Source organism: Rhineura floridana, chromosome 17 (assembly GCF_030035675.1).
Source record: "Rhineura floridana isolate rRhiFlo1 chromosome 17, rRhiFlo1.hap2, whole genome shotgun sequence".
Lineage (NCBI taxonomy): Eukaryota > Metazoa > Chordata > Lepidosauria > Squamata > Rhineuridae > Rhineura > Rhineura floridana.
Genome location: NC_084496.1, coordinates 23464069 through 23488295, shown reverse-complemented (window position 1 = coordinate 23488295; position 24227 = coordinate 23464069). Strand labels below are relative to the sequence as shown.

Here is a 24227-nt window from a genome sequence, read left to right as displayed (position 1 = left end):
AAATAACGTAGTTAACCACTGGTCCCGTTGTCTGTGCTTGTGGGTTTGTCTTTGGCAACTTCTTCGTGGTGTTGGTATCTTGCACCTAAGGGGCAACTGATAGGATTATTCCCTATGGCTCAGTTCTGTTCTATGTTGTCCTTGGGACTCTAGTAATCGAGTCTGTGTGTGCCATTGCCTAGCACAGTGTAAAGTAGGAACACTGTCTTTTATTCCTTTTGTACATAAAAGTTTAGTGTTGCAAGAGGATATATATGGGGCTCAACAGATGTGCCATTCAGACTTTGCTTGTCCAAAGTTCATGCAGTGGCCTTTGTGTACTTGTTATGTTCTTGCTCCTGCCCTCCCCCCTCCCAGTTGCAGAGCCTGAGTCAGGAAAGTTCAGTTCTGTAGGAAAAACAAAGCTCACAGTTGGAGACCCGTAAAAGTTGGAGCTCAGACATCTTCAAGCAAGGACTGCTGCTGGGCTTGTTAGGACCGAGATCCTCGGATTGCCAAGCTCCCTCTGCATGAGAGCTGGGCACGGCGAGAAGGGAGCAGCAGCACCTTCATTAGGAGCAAGATTTCACAAGCTGGCTTCCGGCTGTTGCTGCAGAGCCAGTATTTCTTGCTTCTGGGACGTAAACTGGCTAAGCAGATACTGCACTTAATTCTGCCAGCATTTGCTTTAGCTGTCTCAAGTTTTGTTTTGCCCCTTGAGTTCTAGAAGAAAGGCCACATTATTATACTCCAGTGCAGCATTTTCCAAGCTGCTGTCCTCCAGATGGTTTGGACTACAATTCCCATCAGCCTCAGCCAGCTGTGAGAAGGCTGCACTAGCGATAGCGTTTCAGGTTGCTTGTCGTATGTAAACATCACGAGGGCAGGTTCTTTTCAGCACATCAGGGTACCTAAAACAGGTATTTGTGGGTAAGCAGGCCATCTAGAAAAATGTTGGGGACTTCTTGGCAAGGCTGAGAACTCTTTTGTAGATGTTCCATTTGACCCACACACCTTTATCTCCATCCTGGACCCCAGTGCTTGGAAACACACCTCAGAAGTACTCTGCACACCTTTTCTTTCTTTTTAGAAATCATCTCCTAGGCAGTTGCCCCCATACCAGGGCAGACTCTGTCCATGCAGCTCAGTACTTGCCCAACTGGTAGCAGAACCCTAGGCAGGCAGGTTTTGCATCAGCTGCTTGCTAATTCTTATTTGTATAATAGTTCGCATGCATTGTCTAGTTGTAATCCTGTGTATCCCCGAAGGTACCGTTGAGGCTCTGTGCATGAGAGATGCGTAACTCTTCACCACTACTATATCTGAACTGAAATGGCCACTTGAGTTGGTTATTTGGGGGTCAGGGGGGGATGGTGCGGAAAAGCATTTGTTACTTTGTCATTTCAAAGTAGCACTCCTGCCTTAAAACCTCTCCCTTGGGTGGGGGTTGTTATCTAATCTTAATCCTTCAAACTGGAGCTGCAATGGACTCAATCTGGTGTTCACCACTTGCTCATCCCCATAGCACCTCTCATCCATATTTTTTTTTCTAGGAAGGAGCAAAGTGTGAACTTTCCTGCAGAATTCCCAGTCACCCTTCCCAATCTCCTTAAATTCATCCTCCGTCACTCAAGCCAGCCACCCCCCATGTCCGGTCCAGAGCCCCGCTTCAAAGGTTGCCTTCAGCAGGAGACGGTGCTCCAGCAGGGACGCATCTCCCACCTGGAAAGGGAGGTTGAGAAACTGCGAGCAGAGATCAAGGCCCTTCACCAGGACCAAGGTCAGCTCCAAGGTCAGCTCTCCGAAGCCAGAAGGGAGGGGCAAAGGCTCCAGCAGGAGATGCGTATCCTGAGGAAGCAACACGGGGCCGCACAGAGCCAGCAAGAGCACTTGCAGGGGCTGTACGAGCAGAAGACCCAGGAGCTGGAAGGGATGGCAGAGAAGCTGCAAGAGCTGGCAGACGCCTCTGAGAACCTCCTTACCGAGAACACGTTACTCAAAGTCCTGGTGGCTTCAGTGGAGAGAGAACTGGGGACCAACACTGAGCCAGAGATCAGCCTCCACAAGGAGGATGCTGGCCTGGCCGCACCACCTGCGGACACTTTCCACGAAGCAGAAAAGAATGACAACACTCACATCGAGGGCAGAATAGCATCTGAGCATAGTAAAGAAAACTGGACAGAATAGCTTCTGTTAAGCCAAGACACAGGGATGGGGGAACCCACATGAATCAAGTTTAGCTTCAACAGGGGAAGATCTTTATGCAAACTTTATTGAAATTTCGTTGTAACGACTTCTTTTTTGGCTGGACTAGAAACAAAATCAAAGAATATTTTTATATCGAGTCAATGAACCGAACAGACAAAGCTCGAAAGCTTATGATGTTGACAACACAGTCTGGGGACTAATCTTTGCACTTTACAATTGCACTAATTTGATAACTTTTATATCAATTTAACGTAAATTAAAGCAATTTGGTTGGACGATGGCAGTGTAAAAGTTCCTCCTCTTCTCCCTGCCCTTCTTAGTTACAAGTTACTTTTGGCTACATCAGCTTTACTCCTTGGCTGATACTAATTTGCACTTCCTGGGAAATGTCTAAATTGGTTGCCTTCAGTACTTTCATTTACAGAATCGATGGGATGCATCGTATGTGTAAACACACACCCCCCCAAAATTAAATTTTACCTGATAACGGGAGGGTCATACCACCCCCTTTTCTGTTCTGAGCATTTGGGTTTGATCATTTTCTTAAAATTCCCCTTAATGAGCAGTCTATTGATATCTTTAAAAATAAAAAGCAGATAGGGAAACTAGATTGACCCTGCCCTCATGACTCTCGTTTGCTAGCTCTGAGGGGAGAATTTTGAAGCCCAAAGAGTTCCCCATCATTCTAAATAGCCTGTTGCTTGACACATAAATAGACTTCAATATAAAAACCAGCGATTCTCTGTGGGACAACCCCACTATGAAGGGCCTAGCGTTTGAGAACTGGTTATGCAAAACTCCAGGAGTGTATACGACCCCCAAGTAGATGGACCCTTCTCTCCTCCTGCCAAAACCTGTGCATATTTTTAATGCTCCCTGGCAGAGGATGTTTCCTGATCCACATTTATTAATTGCTACCACAAGGGGCGGAGATGGCCATTGACTGAAGTGGCTTCAAAAGGGGCTCCAGACAAATACATGGAGATATTGAACAGCGCATCAGTGGCTATTAGTTATGATGGTTAAATGGCACCCGTGGTGACAACTGTCAGGAAGCATCAAGCAAAGAAGGGCTGTTTGCCTTTGTGCTCTGCTTGTGGGCTTCCTGGATACACCCAGTTGGCCAGTCTTGGGAATGGGATGCTAGATTAGATAGGACGTTAGGTGTCACACAGCAGGGCTGCTGTTACGCTTTCTCTTTATTAAGCATTTTTCTATACTTTTTTTCAGGTAAAAACTACCTCCCACAGCTGTTTACAGAAATATTAAAAATAACATCAATTAAAACATACACTTAAACAGAAGAGACACCAGCAACAGTGACCAAAAAGCCAACGTAAACCCATCAGTCCTCAAGAGTTAACACATAATTAAAACATCTGTGCAAATAATTTTGAAAAGTTCTTCACTCGGTACTGAAAAGAGAGAAAACCACAACAGAGGAATAATGCCTTGCACCCCACCCAAGGAGGGCACAGGGACCTGCATTTTAGGGCCTCTGCTGATGACCTCTGTTTGTATGGGTGCGATTGTCCCATGATGACTGAGGAAATAGAGAATAGGGGATGACACAGTAGGCATCTTCATGACTTCCCACATTGTACTGGTTCAGGTCTGAGGAGCCTTTGGTCCGCCAGATGTAGCTGAACTACAACTCCCATCAGCCCTTGCAAAATGGCCACAGATGATGGGAGTTGTAGTTCAGCTACATCTGCAGGGCCAGAGTGTCCACTCGGTATGCTCTCCGCTGCCAGGCAGTGGTTCTCCAAGATGTGAGATGGCAAAAGCCTGACTCCCTTTCTGAACATCTTTTTTTTAAAAAAAAATTTGAATCAGGAACTCCATAGTTCCCATCTGCTAGGGGTATAAAATCCCACCAGAGGCTGCTATACGAAGCCAGTTACGTTGTGTGTTTTGCTCTTTTGAGTACGGGATTAGTAAAATCAACTTGCACACACTGGTACAATAGAATTGCAGCACATGTGCCTGATGTGAGAGGGAAGGACAAGGTAGAATTAAGTGCAAAAGCAGGGCCTGGATTCTAAACATTTGAGAGACGGGTGGATGTGAGCAAATGTGTACAAAGACAATTTGGCAAAAATTGGGGTTTGGTGGGGAAGCACTAGAGTGGTTAGCTTGGCCTATCTTAGGAACGCTCAGCAGCAGAATCCTATGAGAGAGGGAAACCTTTTTGCAAGATTAATCTGGCCCTGCTGAAAATGAGGCTGTTTGCCTCCACTCAAGCCAGTTTTGAACACAGATGCCCAAGCACTTGGCGCATGGGTGGGGAGCCATAGGCCCTCCATAAGCTGCTGAACTACAACTCCCATCAGCCCCAGCCAGTGTGGCAAGGGCCAGGGATGATGGGAGTTGTAGTTGAGCAACTTATAGAGCGCCAAAGGCTCCTCATACCTGACCTAGTGGCTTGCATCAAAGCTGCTGATTCAATAAACACCGTTCCCCTTACATGCCCTTTTTCCTACCCTCCCCAATATACCAGCTGTACCCACTTTCTGATGCTAAACAGTTGCCACAGCAGATCAACAGAGCATCAGGCAACCAATCCCAGCAGAAAAATAGCCAGCAAAAAGCCAACTGGACCAAAGCAATAAAGGAGGACTATATAACTTAGGGGTAGACCGGCATCTGCTTTGCATGTAGCCGCCCGCTGCAATATTAGCCAACGTCTGAGAGATATAGACGTACAACACCAACAAATGCTTATAAAAAACCAACGATGTAATTTAAGCTTCTTAAGACCATTGCCTTACATATCCAATTTAATAATTCCTAAATACCGTAGGGCATTTACCCTGATGTGGCTAAATGCTCTCCCCTCAGCGGTACTTGAAGATACAATAAAATCCCATATAAAGATCGTCTATGTCAGTGCGGAATTGGTGAAATTGAGACTAACGCTCATGTCCTATTTTGTTGTCCGAATTATCACTCTATTAGATCTCACCTAATTTCCCCTATTTTAGACCCCCATCTGTATCAATCGGAATCCTTTTGGATGGACTACTTACTATCTGACCACCATCCAGAGGTAACTTTAGCAGTTGCCAAGTTCAGTTTGATTGTTATAAATTCTAAGAAAAATAAGCAAAAAGTGTCCTTATAAACTCTACTCGAATCTCGAAGTGAACTAAACTCTCACTACTAATTTTAGTATTAGCTTAACTCACCCTTGTTTGAGACTTATACATGGCAGCTTGATGATTTTAAATACTTATGACTCATACTGATGTCCCCTCAAACTTAATTATAATCATAATTTTAAGCCCATTTATTTGTGATCATGATATATATTTATTACGATGTTTGCAGTTTTAAATGTATTTAACCATATCCAATCCCATGTAACTTAAATGTGTTTATCTATGGTTGGTCTTGTGACCGTAATAAAGTGATGATGATGCTTTGCATGTAGAAGGTTCAATCCCTGGCATCCTGAAGACTCCTGCCTGAAACCCTGGAGAGCCACTGCCAGCCAGCGCAGGCAATACTGACCTAGACAGACGAAGGGTCTGACTTGGTATAAGGCAGCTTCCTAGAATCCCTTGGTAAAGGGTGGCACAATTCACTGGGAAGCAGCCAGAAGAGTATTAGGTTTCAGAAGTAGGGGTGCCAGTGGAACAGGAGTCATTAGACCATATTTGTAGTGAACATTGAAATACATTTCAAGCAGTTGGCTCAGATTTTCCAGTCTGCCCCAGCCAGGGGACAGGGGAAAAGCTAGCAACAAGTCACCTCAATTTTCGAGGCTACTTAGAGGGGATCACAGAGGTACCAAAACCACCTTCCCATACTAAAGCTGGAGAAAGAGCAGCTTTTCTCTCCCCCCCCCCAACAGACCTGCCTGCTCTTTATATATATGACACGGTAAGTTGCCCCAGCACATCTGCTGAGCTGTAACTTGGTGCCGGGTATAGTTGGAGGGACAGGACTGGGCTCTCTCAAACTGCTCTTCCAATTCCAAGGGGCAGTGGCCTTGCTTTATCTACCATCATCTGCACAGCAGCCTGTCGCCAGGCCTCCTCAACCTCCAACCATGCTGGAGTCAGAAGCACAGCAGTTGCAGTGCTATGATGAGGAGGTGAGCATGGCATGTACCTCTCATAAGGACCTAAGAGTCTGCAGGATCAGGCCAAAGGCCTGTCTAGTCCAGCATTCCATTCTCACAGTGGCTAACCAGAAGCCCCAAAGGGAAGCCTGCAAGCAGGACCTGAGTGCAAAGAGCACTCGCCCCTCCTGCGATTTCCAACAACTGGTATTCAGAAGCAGGCTGTCTCCGACAGAAGAGGCAAAGCGTAGCCGCCGACTGCCTTGTCCACTGTTCATTTGCCTAATCCTCTGTTAAAGCCGTCCAAGTTGGCTCTTTTTCTTTATTGGCCGGATCAGGTTTTGGTTGGCATTCCAATTACAAGAGAGGAAAAAGGACCAGCTATTAAGGTGCTGGACTACGACCTGGGAGACCAGAGTTCGAATCCCCACCCAGCCATGAAGCTCGCTGGGTGACCTTGGGCCAGTCACTGCCTCTCAGCCTCGGAGGAAGGCAATGGTGAAACGAACTCTGAATACTGCTTACCATAAAAGCCCTATTCAGAGGGCCGCCATAAGTCGGGATCGACTTGAAGGCAGTCCATGTCCATTTTCCATTTGGAGCACAGGCTTGGCCTCGTTGGGTGAGGTTTTCCTAGGAAACCTTTAAACTGCATTTTCCTAAGCAAACTAGGCCAATTTGCATAGGATAACTTTAAATTTAAAAAATTCATTCTCCAATAGCCTCCACTTCCTGTCATCAGCCCTGAGCCTTGGCCACGTTGGCTGGGCCTGATGGGAGCTGAAGCCCAACAGCCTCTGAAGATCACCACATCGGCTATTGGGGATGTTTTATTTTGCTCCCACGGAATAAACAAACCACTGCGTGCACTTCGAAACCAGCAAGCTCGCTAAATACTGCATTGTATCCAGTAAGTTCTGCTCAGAGCAGGACCGTTAAATTAATAAACCTCACGTTAAGTCACATCTATTCATTTTAATGGGTCTACTCTGAGTAGGACTAGTACTGAATACAAGCCAATGTATTTGCGACTGCTTATTAAACAGTATCTTCCATGGAAAAATAAACAGAAAATTTTCCAACCTACACCATCTGTCCTTTTTGAAAAATAAGGGGGGGGGGAAGAGGCTGCATATACACACCTGACATTTAAAACATATTGAAAGCACATTATTTCCTCCAAAGAATCTTGGGTAATGTAGTTTGTTGTGGGTGCTGCAGATCGTAGCTTTGCAAGGGGTAAAAGCAATTTCCCAGGATTCTTTGCAGAAACTAATGCAGTTTCAGTGTGGCAGCCAGAGACTCTCTTCTGCCACAAAACTTTACCCCTTCCCCACGCACACAAAAAAACCCCATGCCACCACTGAGTTAGTATGGAAACAGGCAAGGATGAAAGAAATGTTAACACAGAAGTGACTTCATCTACGTCTCCCCATGTCAAGTTATTTACAGAAGCTCTGTCATTAAAACGCATTTATCTACAAAATACACTGAAACTATACAGCCGAGTCAAAGTCGTGTTATCTTGATAAACTTGTTTACAAGCTTCCTGGCAGCCAGGAGTGAATGTAAACAAACCAGTGCACTGGGAGATAAATTAGGGACTGGTTACAGGAACACTGCTTTTAAAAGGGGGTGGCTCAGTGGAAAAAGCGTTTCTTCAGCTCTCATATGCCAAAGCAGGCCTGCTCTGCCACCACTCCCCAAGTCTACCAGCAGCCTTCCAACCATGCATCAAAACATTTTTTAAAAGCACAGCCGTCATGAGCTACTTGCTTTCGACTTGGTTAGATGTGGTAGCTTCCCCACAGTTACTACATTTGCAGAGCACTCAACATCACTAATATTGGTTACTGTTTCACCTAAAAGTACATTTTCCCGTGCCTTTTATTGCCCCCTACTTAAATTAACCTGCATTCCAGGAGGAGAGTTCAGAAGCAGCCCCAAGTCCAGAGAGAACTCGCTTCCCATTTTTCCCCATGGCCACAGCTACAAGAATTTCCCACACACAAAGGACCACACGTAAGAGAACCCTCTCTTCCCCATCTACCTTTCCCCAAAATCTCATTTGCGGTTGTGCGTCTCTTAAATCCAGGAGCGCTGCTTTTTTTTGTAAAAGCACATTCAAACCATTCCCAGAGGCTACCTATCTAGACACACAGTTCACAGTTGTGTAAGTTCACATTGCGTCAGTAGCTCCATTCCAAAGAGGCTCAGTGGAATTATTCAAGTAACAGATCAAGGTCGTCCCTTTCACACCGCCGTGTCCCCGTTCGTCCATTGCCGGCAATGGACCTTGTGCCAAAGAAAAAAAAGTGATGCAAGAGAACAGGGAACCTTGTCCTCAGTGCATGCATAGCCACAAGACAGCAAAGTTCCATCTCGAGGCAAAGTTGTGCGACAGAGTGGTATGTCCCCATCTGGTCCCTTCACAGTATCGGTTCCAGCTCCAGCCATCAAGGCCGTCTATTTCCAAAACAGCCAGTTAGCTGTGAGCCTCAGTGCCGTTGGGCGTCAGCTTTGCTTTCCGCTCCATGCATGGCCCGCGGGCTGAGTACTGGACCAGGAGGAAGGGCTCTTTCGTTTCGCCCTCACCCACAATACTCTCCTCGTCCTCCGACTGGCTGATCCTCTGAAGGCGCAAGTAACACCAGCAGCCCAGGATCAGAGCGCCAAGAGCGGCGATGGCGATCAGGATGACTATGACCGTCACCACCCCTGTGGTTGGGCTGTGGTCCATGATAGACATGGTGGACTCTCGATGAAGATCAGTCAAGCCGCTGGGGTTCTTTTTGTTTAGAGCTGGGGAGTTTCTTCGCCCTCGGCTGGTCGGTTGAAGGAGGAGGTCTTCAGCTACATCTTAACTGCTGGAATAAGGAAAAAATATATTTCTGTTATAACTCACTGAGCTTATTAGTTGCTTGCTACACAAAAGAGGTCCCCAAGCAACTCACATACATTTCAAAAACATAAATAAAATAAAATTGTAATGCAGGTGGGGTACCTGTGGCCTTCCAGATGTTGCTGAACTACAAATCCCATCATCCATTGGCCCTACTAGCTGGAGCTGCAGTTCAGCAACATCTGGAGGCCCAAAGGTTCCCTACATCTGGGTTAGAGTGTCGGATTAGGAGCTGGGTGACCAGGGTTCAAATCCCCACTCAAGATATAGAGCTCATTGGGTGACCCTGGGCCAGTCGCTGGCTCTCTCAGCCTAACCTGCCGCACAGGGTTGTTGCGAGGGCAAAATGAGGGAGGTGGAGAACCATGTATGCCGCACCTTGACGTCCTTGGAGGAAACATGGGATAAAAATGTAATAATCAAATCAAAATGTAATCAACAGCTCATAAACATCCACTTATTAGTCACGGTAGCTTCCCCACAGTTGCTACATTTCCAGAGCTCCCAACATAACCGTTATCTGTTACAATTTCGGCAGCACCAACAACCGACATCGTATCCCTCAAATTGCCTGGGGGGAAAAGGTACGTTTTTACCCTGGTGCTGGAAAGATTTTAACATTCCACTAACACAGTACAGTAGGACCCCACTCATATGGAGGGTTACATTCCAGACCTCTGCCGAAAAGCAAAACCCACCGATAAGCGGAGCACCATCAATAAAGTGGTGCCCGACGCCCGAAAAATGCAGTTAAAGCAGAACAAGCACTGTATGAGGGGGGTCTTACTCTAATTGAAAGCCACCATATTAGCGGAATGCCAAAAAGCGGAGCCCTACTGTACTTAAATGGCTGGAGACTAACGGGGGCCAGAGCATCAGCTTCAACAGATGTGGGGAACCTGTGGCCCTCCAGATGTTGCTGAACTACAACTCCCATCATCCCTGGCCACTGGCCATATTCACTGGGGCTAACGGGAGCTGTAGTTCAGCCACATCCGGGGAGCCCACACCTGAGCTATAAATAAGGAATCCACCTATGCCAAGTCAGACCAGTGATCCATCTAGTGCAGTATCCTCGTTACACTAACTGGCAGAGGCTCTGCAGGGCTCCAAGCAGGGAGCCTTTCCCAGGCCTGCCTAGAGTCTGAAGCCAGGGCCTTTTGCCTGCAAAGCAAGGGCTCTCGTCACTGAGCTGCAGCCCTTGTCTCAGGGCCTTCTGGCCTTGTCCACTAGGACCTCAATTACAGACCATTTTAAAGGATCCCATTTAAAAGTAAACATAACAGTACAGAAAAGCAGGAGGCCAGCTGGAGCAAAAAATGCTCACGCGCAAGGAAAAAATGGAAATGTACTGCCTTCAAGTCGATGCCAACTTATGGCGACCCTATGAATAGCGTTTTCGTGGTAAGCGGTATTCAGAGGGGGTTGACCACTGCCTTCCTCTGAGGCTGAGAGGCAGGGACTGGCCCAAGGTCACCCAGTGAGCTTCATGGCTGGGTGGGGATTCGAACCCTGGTCTTCCGGGTAGTAGACACCTTACCCACTACACCACACTGGCTCTCAAGCATAGGCAAAAAAAGAGGCAGGTAAGATTTCCCTTAAGATCCACAGAGGAGGTGCTCCTTGCAATCCCACAGCCAAGCATAGGGATGAAGGAAGGAAGGGGCATCCTCCCCTAGGCAGCCGCTGCTGGAAGACAGCCTGCAGAAATCCAAGAGGTCTGAAGAGGAGAAAGGGGAGTTTTAAAGGAGGCTTACACCCGCATCGTTTACAGCTTCTCCATAAAACCTGGCTAGGAGACACTCTTGTCTACAAGCTGCTTGTTGCGGCCTGCAGCCATCCTGGCACCAAAGCCATACTGAAGGAGGAGCCATAAAACACAAGAGCCCTGCTGGATCAGGCCAGCATCCTGTTCTCACCGTGACCAACCAGATGTCTGTGGGATGCCGCAGGCCGCATCAAACCACAACGGCACTCTCTCCACTTCTGGTTTCAAGCAATTGTTCTTCAGCAGCATCTGGCCTCCAACAACACAGGCATCAGGGTTAGTAGCTAGTGACAGCTTTATCCCCCACGCATTTGTCTAATTCTCTTTTAAAAATGCCCAAGTTGGTGGCCATCAGTGCCTCTCACAGGGGCAAATTCCACAGCTGGCCTATGCGCTGTGTGAAGAGCTTCTGTCTGTCCTGAACCTTCCAACCTTCTGCTTCATTGGCTGTCCCTAAATTCTAGCGTTACGAGGGGTAGAAAAAATTTCCTCTCCACACTACCCATAATTTTACATATTTGTATCATGTTGCCTCTTGCTCGCCTTTTCCGTTTTGTCACCGTTTGCCTGCCTCTTCCATAGCATTGAAACAACTGGCTGCTGCTCTGTCAGTGCTGACTTTCAAAGCTCTGTATCACCCTTGTCCAATGTGGTGCTCTCCAGGAGTTGTGGACTCCAACTCCCAACAGCCTCTGTCAGCATGGCCAACAATCGGGGATCGTGGGAGTTGTTGTTCAAGGTATCCTCCACCCAAGGCAAGCTAGAGATATGGTCGGAGTTCAAGGACACACTCCATGCCAGGGAGAACACTCAGGAAGGGTGCAAAGCAGCACTTTGGGAGAGGACTGGAGGGGCGATTCTGGCCCCAGGCCTGAGGATCCCCATCTCTGCCCGAAGCAAAGAGAACTTGCGCTATCCAGCCAAATGTGCTTTATATGCAAAAGTCTCTATAGCCGATTTACATCTTGTGGCGTAGTGGTTAGGGTGTTGGACTACGACCTGGGAGACCAGGGTTCGAATCCCCACACAGCCATGAAGCTCACTGGGTGACCTGGGGCCAGTCATTGCCTCTCAGCGTCAGAGGAAGGCAATGGTAAATCCCCTCTGAATACCACTTACCATGAAATCCCTGTTCATAGGGTCACCATAAGTTGGGATCCACTTAAAGGCAGTCCCATTTCCATTTTGAGCTGATGCAGCCCAATAAGCTGCTCAGGTGCAGATGGGTCCCAAAGGGCTCATCTTGACAATCCCCAGAGTTGCCATCAGCTCACTACCGAGCCTTATTTCAGCTGGTTTGTGTCAGCCATTTTAGGATCTTGCTTTGGTTTTACAGCCATTCCAAGCCATTACCAGAGGGTGCTTGAATTGCCGCCATAATCCTCCACACTCTTAAGCATTGCGCGTGGAATACAAATGCTTGAGATGGTCCTGTAGTACCACGAAGACCAAGGCTGCATTCAGACAGCAGCTTATTCTACTTTCCCCAATGTTTCCTTAGCTGATCATTTCTGTATTTTTTCTTATCTTTCACATGATGTAAAAGACACTTCTGGAAATCTAGCAGTTTAGCACTCATTTCCGTGTTAACTGCTTCCAGAAAAAAAATCCATCTGTAACCCCATTCAGCCACAAAAATCACAGGAGTAAAGTGATGCAATTTGGGGTGCTAAACTGGCATATAGTTCTTTTCCGCTGTTTTCATGGGGGAACAGAAGTGTACACGTGCAGAAAGGGTGGAGAAGCAGCGACAAATCCAATGACCGTCACTGTTCTGTCATACCACTACGCCCCACTGGCGTTGAATGAAATTTAGCATGACATGGCAGCATATTGGTCAGCAAGCCACAGTCCCGTACTGCAACAGGTAGTGCAGCATGAAAGGAATGTGGGAAATCAAACAGGCGTGCAATTATTATGATCAGTAAAACTAACGCAACAAGCACTGCATCTGAATGCAGCCTAATGCATTTCTCATGGCACAAGCCAAATTGTATGCACGCATTTCCCTTCCACGTGCTACACAGCCTGCTTGCAAAAGCCTCTGCCGCAACAGATGCATTTAATCTTTAAGAGGAGCCATGGGAATCTCTCGTTTCTGCTACAAGAGACAGAGCCAGCTACTGCCTTTGAAACTCTCCTGAACATCTTCTCTCGTTTACCATAAGTGCAAAAAAAGACTAAGTTTTCCAGGAGGGAGTGGCTAGAAAGTAGTTTCATCAAAGCTGTGCCATGCATCCCTTCTTTCTAAGCACAACAGGTTTTTGACATCCTCCAGTCTAGATTTAGCATGCAAGCTTTTGGGGACAACGGAAACACAGACCCTTTGATTATTGTTTCTACGTCAAAAGTGCCTCGAACAGTGATGATGCATACTAACTTTATTGGGGACACGTCCCCTTTTGCATCCCTTTCACAGCTGCCAGTCTGCAGCAGTTGCGAAAAAGGCAAACGCTGCTAGGTATCATTAGGAAAGGAATTGAAAATAAAACTGCTGATACCATAATGCTGTTATACAGATCTATGGTGCGACTGCACTTGAAGTACTGTGCACAGTTCTGGTCGTCTCATCTCAGAAAGGATATTGTAGAATTGGAACAAGTTCAGAGAAGGGCAACCAGAAGGATCAAGGGGATGGTGCGACTCCCCTATGAAAAAAAAGGCTGCATGCAGCATTGGACACTTTTTAGTTTAAGTTTAGAAAAAAGGCAAGTAAGAGATGACATGATCCAGGATCCTGCAAGTCTGCAGACCAAACTCTGAAGTCTTTTGTTTTGCAAGTAACCTCATTCAAGATCGTCCATACCTAATATACAACACACACTTAATAGAAACCCCTCATTGCAAGAGTAAAACAGCAGCAGGGCTGGAAATGTCCCCTGCCTGAAACTCTACAGAGCTGCTGCCAGTCAGTGTGCACAATACTGAGCTAAATGGACCAAGGCTCTGGCCTGGTATAAAGCAACTTCCTTGTTTGTGTGTGTCCTGTTGTGAAACTAAGGTGAACACAAGGTGTGGAAGCAAAACTTCTAATAAATGAGACCGAGGAACCTGTTCCACTTCCTGCATGAGAAGGCCATACTTTAGTCCGGTGCCACAACTAGACAGGAGAGGATTTTCCAGGATGTGGATTCCACAAATGTCACCGAGGCGGGATCAGGATATTTATATAGCACTTTGAAGCCACTACCTCCGCTCCCTTCCAAGAGTCTCTTGCCCTGATCCAAAGATCCCAATCCATGTGGGACACAGGAAGTTGCCTTATACGGAGTCAGACCCAATGGTCCATCTGGCTCAGTACTGTCTACACTGACTGGCAGCATTCCAGCCCAGGTTCATTCCCAGCCTTACCTGAAGATGCCACTGGGGACTTAAGCAGGAGCCTTTTGCATGCAAAGCAGATGCTCTAACCACTGAGCCACATCCCTTCCACTTCCCTGCCGCTCAGGGTAGCCTACAGGCAGCTACAGTGGCTTTTTTTTTGGGGGGGGGGGAGGTGAAGAGACGCATATACAGCATACACAGATTTGAGCAAAGCCATCTCATAATCCTATAGGCTCTCACTGCTTTAGTAGCCAAAACTATCCAGGCTCTCCTCTCAACACCACAGCCAGAGAGAGAGAGAGAGAGAGAGAGAGAGAGAGAAACACCTTCCCATCTCTTTCAAAGAACGGCAAAACCTCACAAAGCTTGCGCAACAAATTCCACATCCCCACAAGCACACAGCAGTGGGAAGCCGGTCCCCACAAGCACAAAGCAGATTTGCAACATCCATGTAAACAAAGGGAAGGCAGCCCTTGAACGCCCTTCACTGTTCTCTGCCTTACAAGGAAGAGATGGTGTTGAGACCCATCAAGCAGCGGCAGACTGGTCTGACCCGCAGGGCACAATCCACAACAATCATATACAAGGAAGCGCTGCGCAGGAGCATGGACTTTGGGGAGGGGGTGGGGAATCCCTGCAGCATCCTTGGCTATGGCTTCTTCGTCCCAGGGGATCAGGTTTCTGTCAACCACATCACCAGGCATATAAAGGAGGAAGGCTGCAATGCTACACAAAATGTAAATGTACCTCCTTCAAGTCGATTCCGACTTATGGCGACCCTACGAATAGGGTTTTCATGAGGCTGAGAGGCAGTGACTGGCCCAAGGTCACCCAGGGAGCTTCATGGCTGTGTGGGGATTCGAACCCTGGTCTCCCAGGTTGTAGTCCAACACCTTAACCACTAGGCCACACTGGCTCTCAAGCACGGGCATAAAAAGAGGCAGGGAAAATTTCCCTTAAGATCCAGAGAGGAGGTGCTCCTTGCAATCCCACAGCCAAGCATAGGGATGAAGGAAGCGCCTTATAATCAGACCACTGGTCCATCTAGCTCAGTACTGTTTACACAGACTAGCAGGCAGCTCTCCAGGGTGTCAGGCAGGGGACACTTCCAGCCCTACCTGGAGATGCCAAGGGCTGGACCTGGGACCTGATGCCGCTCTCTCGCTGAGCACTAGCCCAGTGGCAGGCCTTCTCCGTTGCAGCACCCCATCTGCAGAACTCCATCCCCCAGAGTTGGGATGGGGACCCTCAGGCCTACAGCCCTTCAGACCTCTCAGTCTGGCCCTTGGGTCTCTCCCCCAGCGACACATCTTTCCAAGACACACTAGGCCTAACTCGCACCCTCCTAGAGTGTCCTTGAACTCAGATGCTGCTTCTCACTTGCCTGGATTGAGGAGAGAGAGACGCGAGAGTGTGCAGGAACCATAACAAGGTAAAATTCACATTTGGCGGTCTGCCTACTTTTGCCTTTGGCCCCAACTACTACAGGCATGCAGTCCAGGTATGGTTGCCCAGGAGATTTCATGCTCCTGCACAGCGATTCCTCGCACGAGAACTTTGGGGCTTGTGCCCTGCGAATCAGACCAGCCTGCCCTAGAGGTTTGGTTGGCTCCCTTACTGAATTTTGGGCAGACTTTTAGTCCAGCGATGGTGCAGAGCGATGCTGTCTGCAATTTTTGTTTTGTTTTGATCCTTTTAAAAACACCGCAAGAATATCAGAAGAGCCCTGCTGGATCAGGCCAGTGGCCCACCTAGTCCAGCATCGTGTTCTCACAGTGGCCAACCAGATGCCCTTTGTGGGAAGCCCACAAGCCGGACATACACTCTCCCCTCCTGCGGCTTCCGGCAACTGGTTTTCAGAAGTATACTGCCTCTGACTATGGAGGCAGAGCACAGCCATCATGGCTAGCATCATGGCTAGCAGCCATCCACATCCAGCATCCTGGTCTCATGGTAGCCAGCCAAATGGCCATGGAAAGCCCACAAGCAGGACCTGAGGGAAACCCTCAACCTACTTGCAATTCCCAACTACTGGTGTAGAGGATCCTAATATTAAAATATGCTTCTAATTTCTGCATCTATAATGCTTTTTTCCTGACTTTTGTTATGACTGGTTGCAAACCACCTTGGTCCTGAAAAGCAGCATAGAAGTATTTTAAACCCCCAACATCTCAGTTTTTCAAGAAGAAATTTCTACTCTGTTTTTCACCCTTTGCCAACCTGGTGCCCTCCAGAGGTTTTGGACTACAACTCCCCATCAGCCAACTTATTGAACAGAGCTATATACTGCCCTTCAGAAAGTGTTTCCAGGGCAGTTTGCATAGATACAAAACATGGCCTTTTCACTGCCCCAAATTCATTATGTATACATTTTTCTGTGCGGAAGCCAGAGCCTTCCTTTCGTTTAAACAGGGGTGCTGGAAGCCGTTCACTCACGTCCAGAGAGTAACACTGGGTGAGTGTGCCTCGGCCCCTGGCATTTGTGCCATGGAGTTCCGCAGGGTACTATTCTCTCCCAGTGCTTCTCAACATCTGTGTGAAGCTGTTCAGAGCATTCATTACGAGTTTTGGAGCAAGGTGTCAGCAATATGCTTATGACGCACAGCTCTATTTCTCCATGACATCTGAATCAGAAGAGGCTGTGAACACTCTGGATTTGTGTCTGAATGCTGTAGTGGACTGGATGAGGGCCAATAAACTGCTTGAATCCTGGGAAGACAGAGGCTTTTTGGGTAGGTGGTTCCCATGCCCAGGACATAGCCAGGTTACCTGTTCTCCGAAGGACCAGGTCTGTAGCCCTGGGGTACACGTGGATCTTTGTCACTAGAGGCTCAAGTGACCTCTGTAGCTAGGAGTGCCTTTTACCAGCTTTGTCTGGTTCGTCAGCTACGGCCATTCTTGGACAGGGACAGGCTGACCTCTGTAGTCCACGCACTGGTAACCTCGAGGCTAGATTACTGCAATGTGCCCTATGTAGAGATGCCCTTGGCCCTGGTTTGGAAGCTTCAGCTGGTACAAAATGCAGCGGCCAGATTGCTAATGGCAGCACATGGACAACAACATGTGACACCACTTTTAAAACATCTGCACTGGCTGCCCATCGACTACCAAGCCAGGTTCAAGGTGTTGTTGTTATGTGCCTCCAAGTCAACCACGACTTATGGCGACCCTATGAATCAGCGACCTCCAAGAGCATCTGTCATGAACCACCCTGTTCAGATCTTGTAAGTTCAGGTCTGTGGCTTCCTTGATGGAATCAATCCATCTCTTGTTTGGCCTTCCTCTTTTTCTACTCCCTTCTGTTTTTCCCAGCATTATTATCTTTTCTAGTGATGTATTAATGTACAAAGCCCTAAACAATTTAGGTCCAGGGTATCTTAGGGACCGCCTGAACCCTTATATCCCAGCTTGATCACTGAGATCATCTGCAGGAGCAGCTCTGGCTGTCCCCCGAGTTGGAGAGGCTCATTTCACATCAACACGAAATCGCGCCTTCAGTGTCATCAGCCCAGTTCTCTGGAATGTTCTGCCAACAGAGATTCAGCAGGCACTTTGTGTTTTAAACTTTTAAGCATCTGCTGAAAACCTTTGTTTTGCCAGGCTTATGCAGGCAATTAAGAACATGCTTCTTCTTTTTTGCAACAATTGACCTTTTTATTATATTTTTAATGCTTTTTTTAATTCTATGGTTGTTTTAAACATGTTGTAGACCACTTCGATGTTTTTAACAAAATAGCGGTATACAAATATTTTTATAAATAAATAAACTCAACATCCCATCATACAACACACAGCATCAGTACTGCATCCTCAACATTTTGACATGGTGTTTTACAGAAGAATGCAAGCAAGATGACAGATCCTCTGCTGTAAATATTTTAGTAAGATTCCCCCAACGAAGCTAAACGTTGGAAGATTCAACAACTGACAAAAGAAAGCACTCCTCCGTGCAGCACCGACAATGGAATTCACTCCCACAAGAGGCAGCCACCAACTTGGATGGCTTTTTGAAAAGACGATTAGACAAATTCATGGAAGACTAGATTATCAGTGGCTACTAACCAAAACAGCTATTTTCTCCCTGAGAGGCAGTGTTCCTCTGGATGCCACTTGCTGGGAATCCCAAGGGTGGAGAGGGCCACTCCACTACGAGAACAGGATTCTGAGCTAGATGGGCCACTGGCTTGATCCAACAGGGATCTTCTGATGTTCTTGCTAGCTAAATAAGATTGCATAGATGGTCCTCTCAACTGATTAGCTTGAACAACAGATTGGGGGAAAGAGAACTCTTTGCAGATGATGTAGACAAATTCTCGATGGGGAGAGGAGGCAGGTGTACTGCAAGTATAGCAAGCATTTTGGATTATTTTATTATTATTATTATTATTTGATTTATATCCCACCCTTCCTCCCAGCAGGAGCACAGGGCTGCAAACAAAAATGCTAAAAACACTTTAAAACATCATAACAACAGACTTTAAAATGCATTAAAACAAAACATATTTAAAAACATTTTTAAAGCTTTCAAGACATCTTTTAAAGAAAGGTTTAAAACATTGTTTTTTTAAAAAGATTTAAAAACACATTAAAAAGCAATTCCAACACAGATGCAGACTGGGATAAGGTCTCAACGTAAAAGGCTTGTTGAAAAAGGAAAGTCTTCAATAGGCGCCGAAAACATAACAGATATCCCACAGCAGCAGGATCTGGGGTAAGACAAATCAATGGAGCAGCCTCAGAACTGAAAATGTTGCCACATCTTTTAAAAAAAGGATATTGTAGAGCTGCAGAAAAGATCAACTAAAGTGATCACAGAGCTAGAGCCAATCCTCTATGAGACTACAATGGCTGAGGCTTTTCAGTCGAGAAACAGGCAACTAAAGTGGGGAAAACGACAGAGGTTTATATATTTTTGAAGACCCATTTTGTTTTTGACAGGCTTTTAATGTGGGATGATTTGCTCCCTTAATCAGATCTGTCATTATTGATGCTGGCTGCTTTCCATCTCTCTTTTATGCCACTCAACGTTTACAGAATGGCCATTGCGTTTATAGTTGCTCTAAGCCACTTAAACGGAACCTTTTTAGCCAAAATGCAGCTTTTAAATGTAAATATAATTAAAAACTGTCATCCTCATATACAGGACTAGAACTCGGGGGCCAGCCGGGGAAATTGGGAGTAGTAGAGCCAGGGCACAGAAAAGAAAGCCTGTCACACAGCACTTATGGGATTCACTAACACAAGATACTGTTGGACAATCCTGGTGTAGTGGTCAAAATGTTGGACTGGGACCTGGGAGACCAGGGTTCAAATCCCCCACTCAGCCATGAAGCTCACTGGGTAATTTTGGTCCATTCACCTTCTCTCAACCTAACCTACCTCACAGGGTTGCTTGTGAGGGTAAAATGGGGACGGGGAGAATCATCAAGCTCCTTGGAGAAAAGGAGGGGTCTACATGCAATACATCAACAAAGTAATATTGTGATGGCCAGTGGCTTTAAACAGATATTAGACAAATTCATGGACAGGGAGGTGGTGGTCTATCAACTGCTTCGGGGCAGGGCAGCTAAATGCATGCTAGAGGTAATACATAACTGAAGACCAGGAGCTAAGACCAGAAGGAAAGGGCTGTTGCTCTTGCACCCTGCTTGTAGGCTTCTCAGAGACATCCAGCTGGCCAAGAAGCTAGATTAGATCACCTTGGGTCACCAGATGTTGTCGGACTCCAACTCTATCAGCCCCAGCCAGCTTAGCAAAAGGCCAAGGATGATGGCAGCTGTAGTCCAGCAACATCTGGGGACCCACGGCTGAAGAACAGTGGACTAGATGGACCTGATCCTTGGAAAGCTGAAGTCACTATCCGCTTTAAATCATAAGACAAGCATAAGAACACGAGAGCCTTCCTGGATCAGACCAGGGGCTTATCTAATTCAGCACCCTATTCTCAGGAACAGCCAATCAAATGGCTCCAGGAAGCACACTACCAGGGCATGAACCTCATCCATCTCCCGTTGCTGTTCCCCAGCAACTAAGGAACAGAACAGAATCAACATCATCCTTTCTCTCTGCAACGTCACAAAGTAGGTTTTGCAATCCTCCGAAGAAACGCTGCAAAGAAACAGGAGGAACAACAGGATCACAGCTCTAGACAAAGTGCCTTTAATCCCAAATGTGTTTTGAACCCCAGCCTCTCTTGGGGGGGGGGGGAGAGCAAGCAAATGCTGTTTCCCAAATAAGAAAGGTAGCTAGTTCTGCTCAACCACAGTGTCTCCAGGCATTATGTGTATAAATTTTTCAGACCCTTACCAAGTCGAGGCAGCGGAACTGCTCAAATGAATTATGGAACTAGTCATCAACCAACTCAGCTGGTGACACAAGATCACAAGCCTTCTGCAAGTTTAAAAACTTCCCTCTTTCAACAAGCCTTTTAGCTTAAGACCTATCCCAGTCTGCATCTGTGTTAGAATTGCTTAATATGTTTTTAATAATGTTTTTAACCCTTTTTTAAAGTTTTTAAAAATGTTTTTAACGCTGTTTTGTTTTAATGTAATTTAAGATATGTTTTTATGATGTTTTTAAGTGTTTTTAGCACTTTTGTTTGCCGCCCTGGGCTCCTGCTGGGAGGAAGGGCGGGATCCAAATTAAATAATAAATAATAAATAAATAAATAGGAAAGAAAGAAAACAGGAGATTGCAGGCAGCTCTTAATTCCCAGCTGAGGGCCAGCCAGTTCATCAGGCTGGCACTGAGGGAGGAAACATGGAGGCTCAATACAAGCATCATGACGAGAGAAATAAATAGGGGATTCCAATTCCAACACCTGGAAGAACTTCCTGAGGAAGTGAACTGTTTGAAAGTGGAATTAGGTTGCCTCGGAAGGTGGCACTCGCCTTCACTGGAGGTTATTAAGCAGAGGCTGGGTGGCTACCTATTGGGGATGCTGTAGAGGCGGATTTTTCTGCCTAGAGAGGGGTTGGACTAGATGACCTTCGTGATCACTTCCCAATTGTTATCATCCATGAATAGTCCCATAAGAATTCACTTGCTCCAATGAGAGGAGTGGGCCAATACCAGGAGCAGAAAGAAAACTACACTCATTTTCACCACTTAAGCAGGCCCATGTTCACAAAAAAGCATTTCAGCTCCAAGCCAGCCCAGAGGCAGAGGTTTGAGGGTCTGCTCTGGAATTCTCCTGGTCTACCATTCAGTTCCATTTTGCCATTGCCACCACAACCATAGGCACATAGGAATCTGCCTCATACTGAATCAGCCCATAGGGCCATCTAGCTCAGTACTGTCAACGCTGACTGGCAGCAGCGCTCAAGGATTTCAGACGGGCAGTCCCAGCTCTGCCCGGGGATTGCACCCGGGACCTTCTGCATGCAAAAAAAATCACATACTCTACCACTGAGCTACGTGGCCTTCCCCAAAGTATGTAATGTGGTGGTATCCTATGTTAGTTTTGTTTCTTTTAAGATCCTGACTTGCCCCTTTTCAGGCAACCTTCAAAGTGGTTTACACAGAAATGGTCAGCATCAACTGAAACTATGTATCAAAACATCTTCCCTCCCATTGTTTCCAACAAGAACACAGACAGCTGCCTTATACTGAAGCCAGACCAGTGGGCCACCTAGCTCAGCACTGCTGACACTGACTGGCAGCAGGTTTCAGACGGCGGGAATCTTTCCCAGCCCCACCTGGAGATGCCAGGGGTTGCACACTATGCAAAGCAGATGCCCCTACCGCTCGAGCAATGGCCCTTCTGAAGAGGCTCCACACTGCTTTCGCGCCCCAGAATCCATTTTTGGTCTCTGGGCAAACAGGACTACATAATCCTATTTGCACCCAAAGCCCTCAACCGTAGAAGAAAACGTTACTGGAAGTCCCGGGCATTTCATGCCACTCTGCAGTTCCCAGTGGACAAAAAACCCTCCTGTAAACAACTCACACAAAAACCCCATTGGCTAAAGTGAAGTTACGAGTGCAAATCCTTTTCCCGGGTACAGGCACATCAAGGCAAGACACACCAGCAGCAGCACGGCTGGGTTACGCCAAGCACGACACAGCAGGAGCCGGCTGCCATGGTGGGCACTCAGTCGGCCACTATGTTCACCAACAGACAGCGCAAAAGCAACGCCAACCAAGACTGGAACGTGAAGCTCTCCCCTAACCAATGGAGCTCGCTGGCCCGAAGTATCAACGCTGTCCCTCAGCTTGCTAAATCCCCTCCCCTTAGCCCCTGAAAAACACTGGAGTATCAAATTCAGTTTCTCTCTCTCTCCCCCCCTTTTAGATTCCCCAAATTCTCCAGCTCCCAAGGAAATTTAACCCAGCCCCCTGGCAAAAGCACAGCTGATTCCACTCCCAACGCCTGTCGGAGACTCAGCAGTTGTCTACCCAAACCCCCCCCTCACTCTTCCCATCCGCTCCCTCACCACACAGAGACACAACCGCAAGGCTGGAGCTGTGGGGCAATGCAACCTTAGTGCGTCACGCCACATTTGGGGGACATGATGCGCGCCTGCAGTTAAGAACCAGCAGAACAAAGAAATGGGTCCTGGTATAGCGTTGGCACAAATCCGAGGGTCCTGTTTGGTTTGGGTGGTGGTAAAGAAAATATTTTGGGCACGTTGGGGGGGGTGGAGGGGAAAGGAGAAGACGCACGAGGAAGGGAAGGGAGGCAAGGTGAGAGAGGGAGCGTCCCCGCATGTCGGTGCATGCTTTCTGCTCGGTACGTGGGGGCTCTGCGTTTCGAGGCACATGGAAGCGGACATGGCGAGGGCCTGCTTGCGTTTGGCAAAGGTGCGTGCCTGCGCTGCAACGGGCAGAGCCCTGCCCCCAGCATCCTTCCCCTTCCAAAGCCATCTTACCTCCACTCAGAGGAACCCCCAGGTCAAAAACAGAAATGGAGGGGGGGGGGAGAGAGTGGTGCATGACTCACTCAAGCTGGGGGGGGCACACACAGGGCGTGTGTTTGCAATTAAATCTGGGCAGCAACTATGCAAGGCCTCTTAATTGGGGTGGGGGGAGAGAAAACATAGGAAACAAGGCTTGCCCCCGCGCGCGCACGCACAGACCCCAGACACCGCAGAGTGGCGGGCCCCGCCTCTTTCACTGGGGCTTTGTGTGCATAATATTTGGAGGGGAGGAGTTGTGCATGCAGGCATGCACCTGAGAAGACGAGGCTCCTGCAGCAGCAACAGCCGCCCAGCCCTCCTGCCCCTCGGCGCGCTCTCGCCCCCGCCTCCCCCCCTTCCGAGGCTGCAGCCGCTGCAGCTTCGCTGTGCGCAGCGCCGGCCTCTTCCTTTGTTCGCGGCGGCGGAGGAGGGGCGTGGGGGGGCGGCGGAATAAAAGGGAGAAGAAGAGATAGATACCCGCCCTCGGAGAGGGAGCTGCCGCTTCTCCTCTTCCTCTCCCCCCTGCAACTTTCCTGCCACCCCAAAGGGCCCTCCAGAAAGGGAGGGGGGGATTTCCAGCTCCACCATCTTCCCAAGGCCTGTTGATGGGGAGGGGGCCGCCCAGGAGGCCCAAGAGAGGGAAGCAGGCAGCCCATGAAGGAGGGGCGCGCCCGGCGGTTTACGCCGCCTCCACTGCGCGCGCCCCAACTGGGGGAACGACGGCGCGCTGCGCAGCCCCCGCTTCCGAAGGGAGCGCCGCGCCTCTAAGCGGCGGCAGAGCCAGCCCATGGCCCCGATCCCCCACCGCCGCGCGGTCGGATGAATCCAACCTCCAGCCAAGCTCCCGCAGCCCCTGCCTCCCCCGGGGCTCACCGGGAATCCGCCGCCGCTGCGCCGCGCTCCGCTCTTTGAAGGCGCCTAGCGACTCCCGGCTGGAGGTGGCTGTCGGTCTTCGCGGAGGATGCAACAACAGCCGCCCGCCTTCGCTTTCCCCAGGCCCCCGCGTGCACACCAGCAGACCAACCCCCACCACCATCCCGGAGCCGCCAAGCGCCCCGTACTGCCCGCCTGGCTCGCTGACGC

At 48.1% G+C, this 24227-nt stretch overlaps 2 protein-coding genes across 2 annotated transcripts in view; one reads left to right on the top strand and one right to left on the bottom strand.

Moving 5' to 3' along the window:
• TXNDC11 (thioredoxin domain containing 11) overlaps window positions 1-2462 on the top strand; it is a 55913-nt gene extending 53451 nt beyond the window's left edge. The window contains exon 12 of the mRNA XM_061600239.1: window positions 1533-2462. Coding sequence (XP_061456223.1) covers window positions 1533-2166 — 634 coding nt within the window. The 3' untranslated portion in view covers window positions 2167-2462. The remainder of the gene's footprint in view (window positions 1-1532) is intronic.
• SNN (stannin) lies at window positions 2234-24199 on the bottom strand. Its single transcript, XM_061600252.1, has 2 exons — window positions 24018-24199; window positions 2234-9120 (listed from the first exon to the last, which is right to left on the bottom strand). The coding sequence occupies exon 2, from the start codon at window positions 9000-9002 to the stop codon at window positions 8739-8741; it is 264 nt and encodes an 87-aa protein (XP_061456236.1). The 5' UTR covers window positions 9003-9120; window positions 24018-24199; the 3' UTR covers window positions 2234-8738.
• Window positions 24200-24227: the final 28 nt, after the last annotated feature.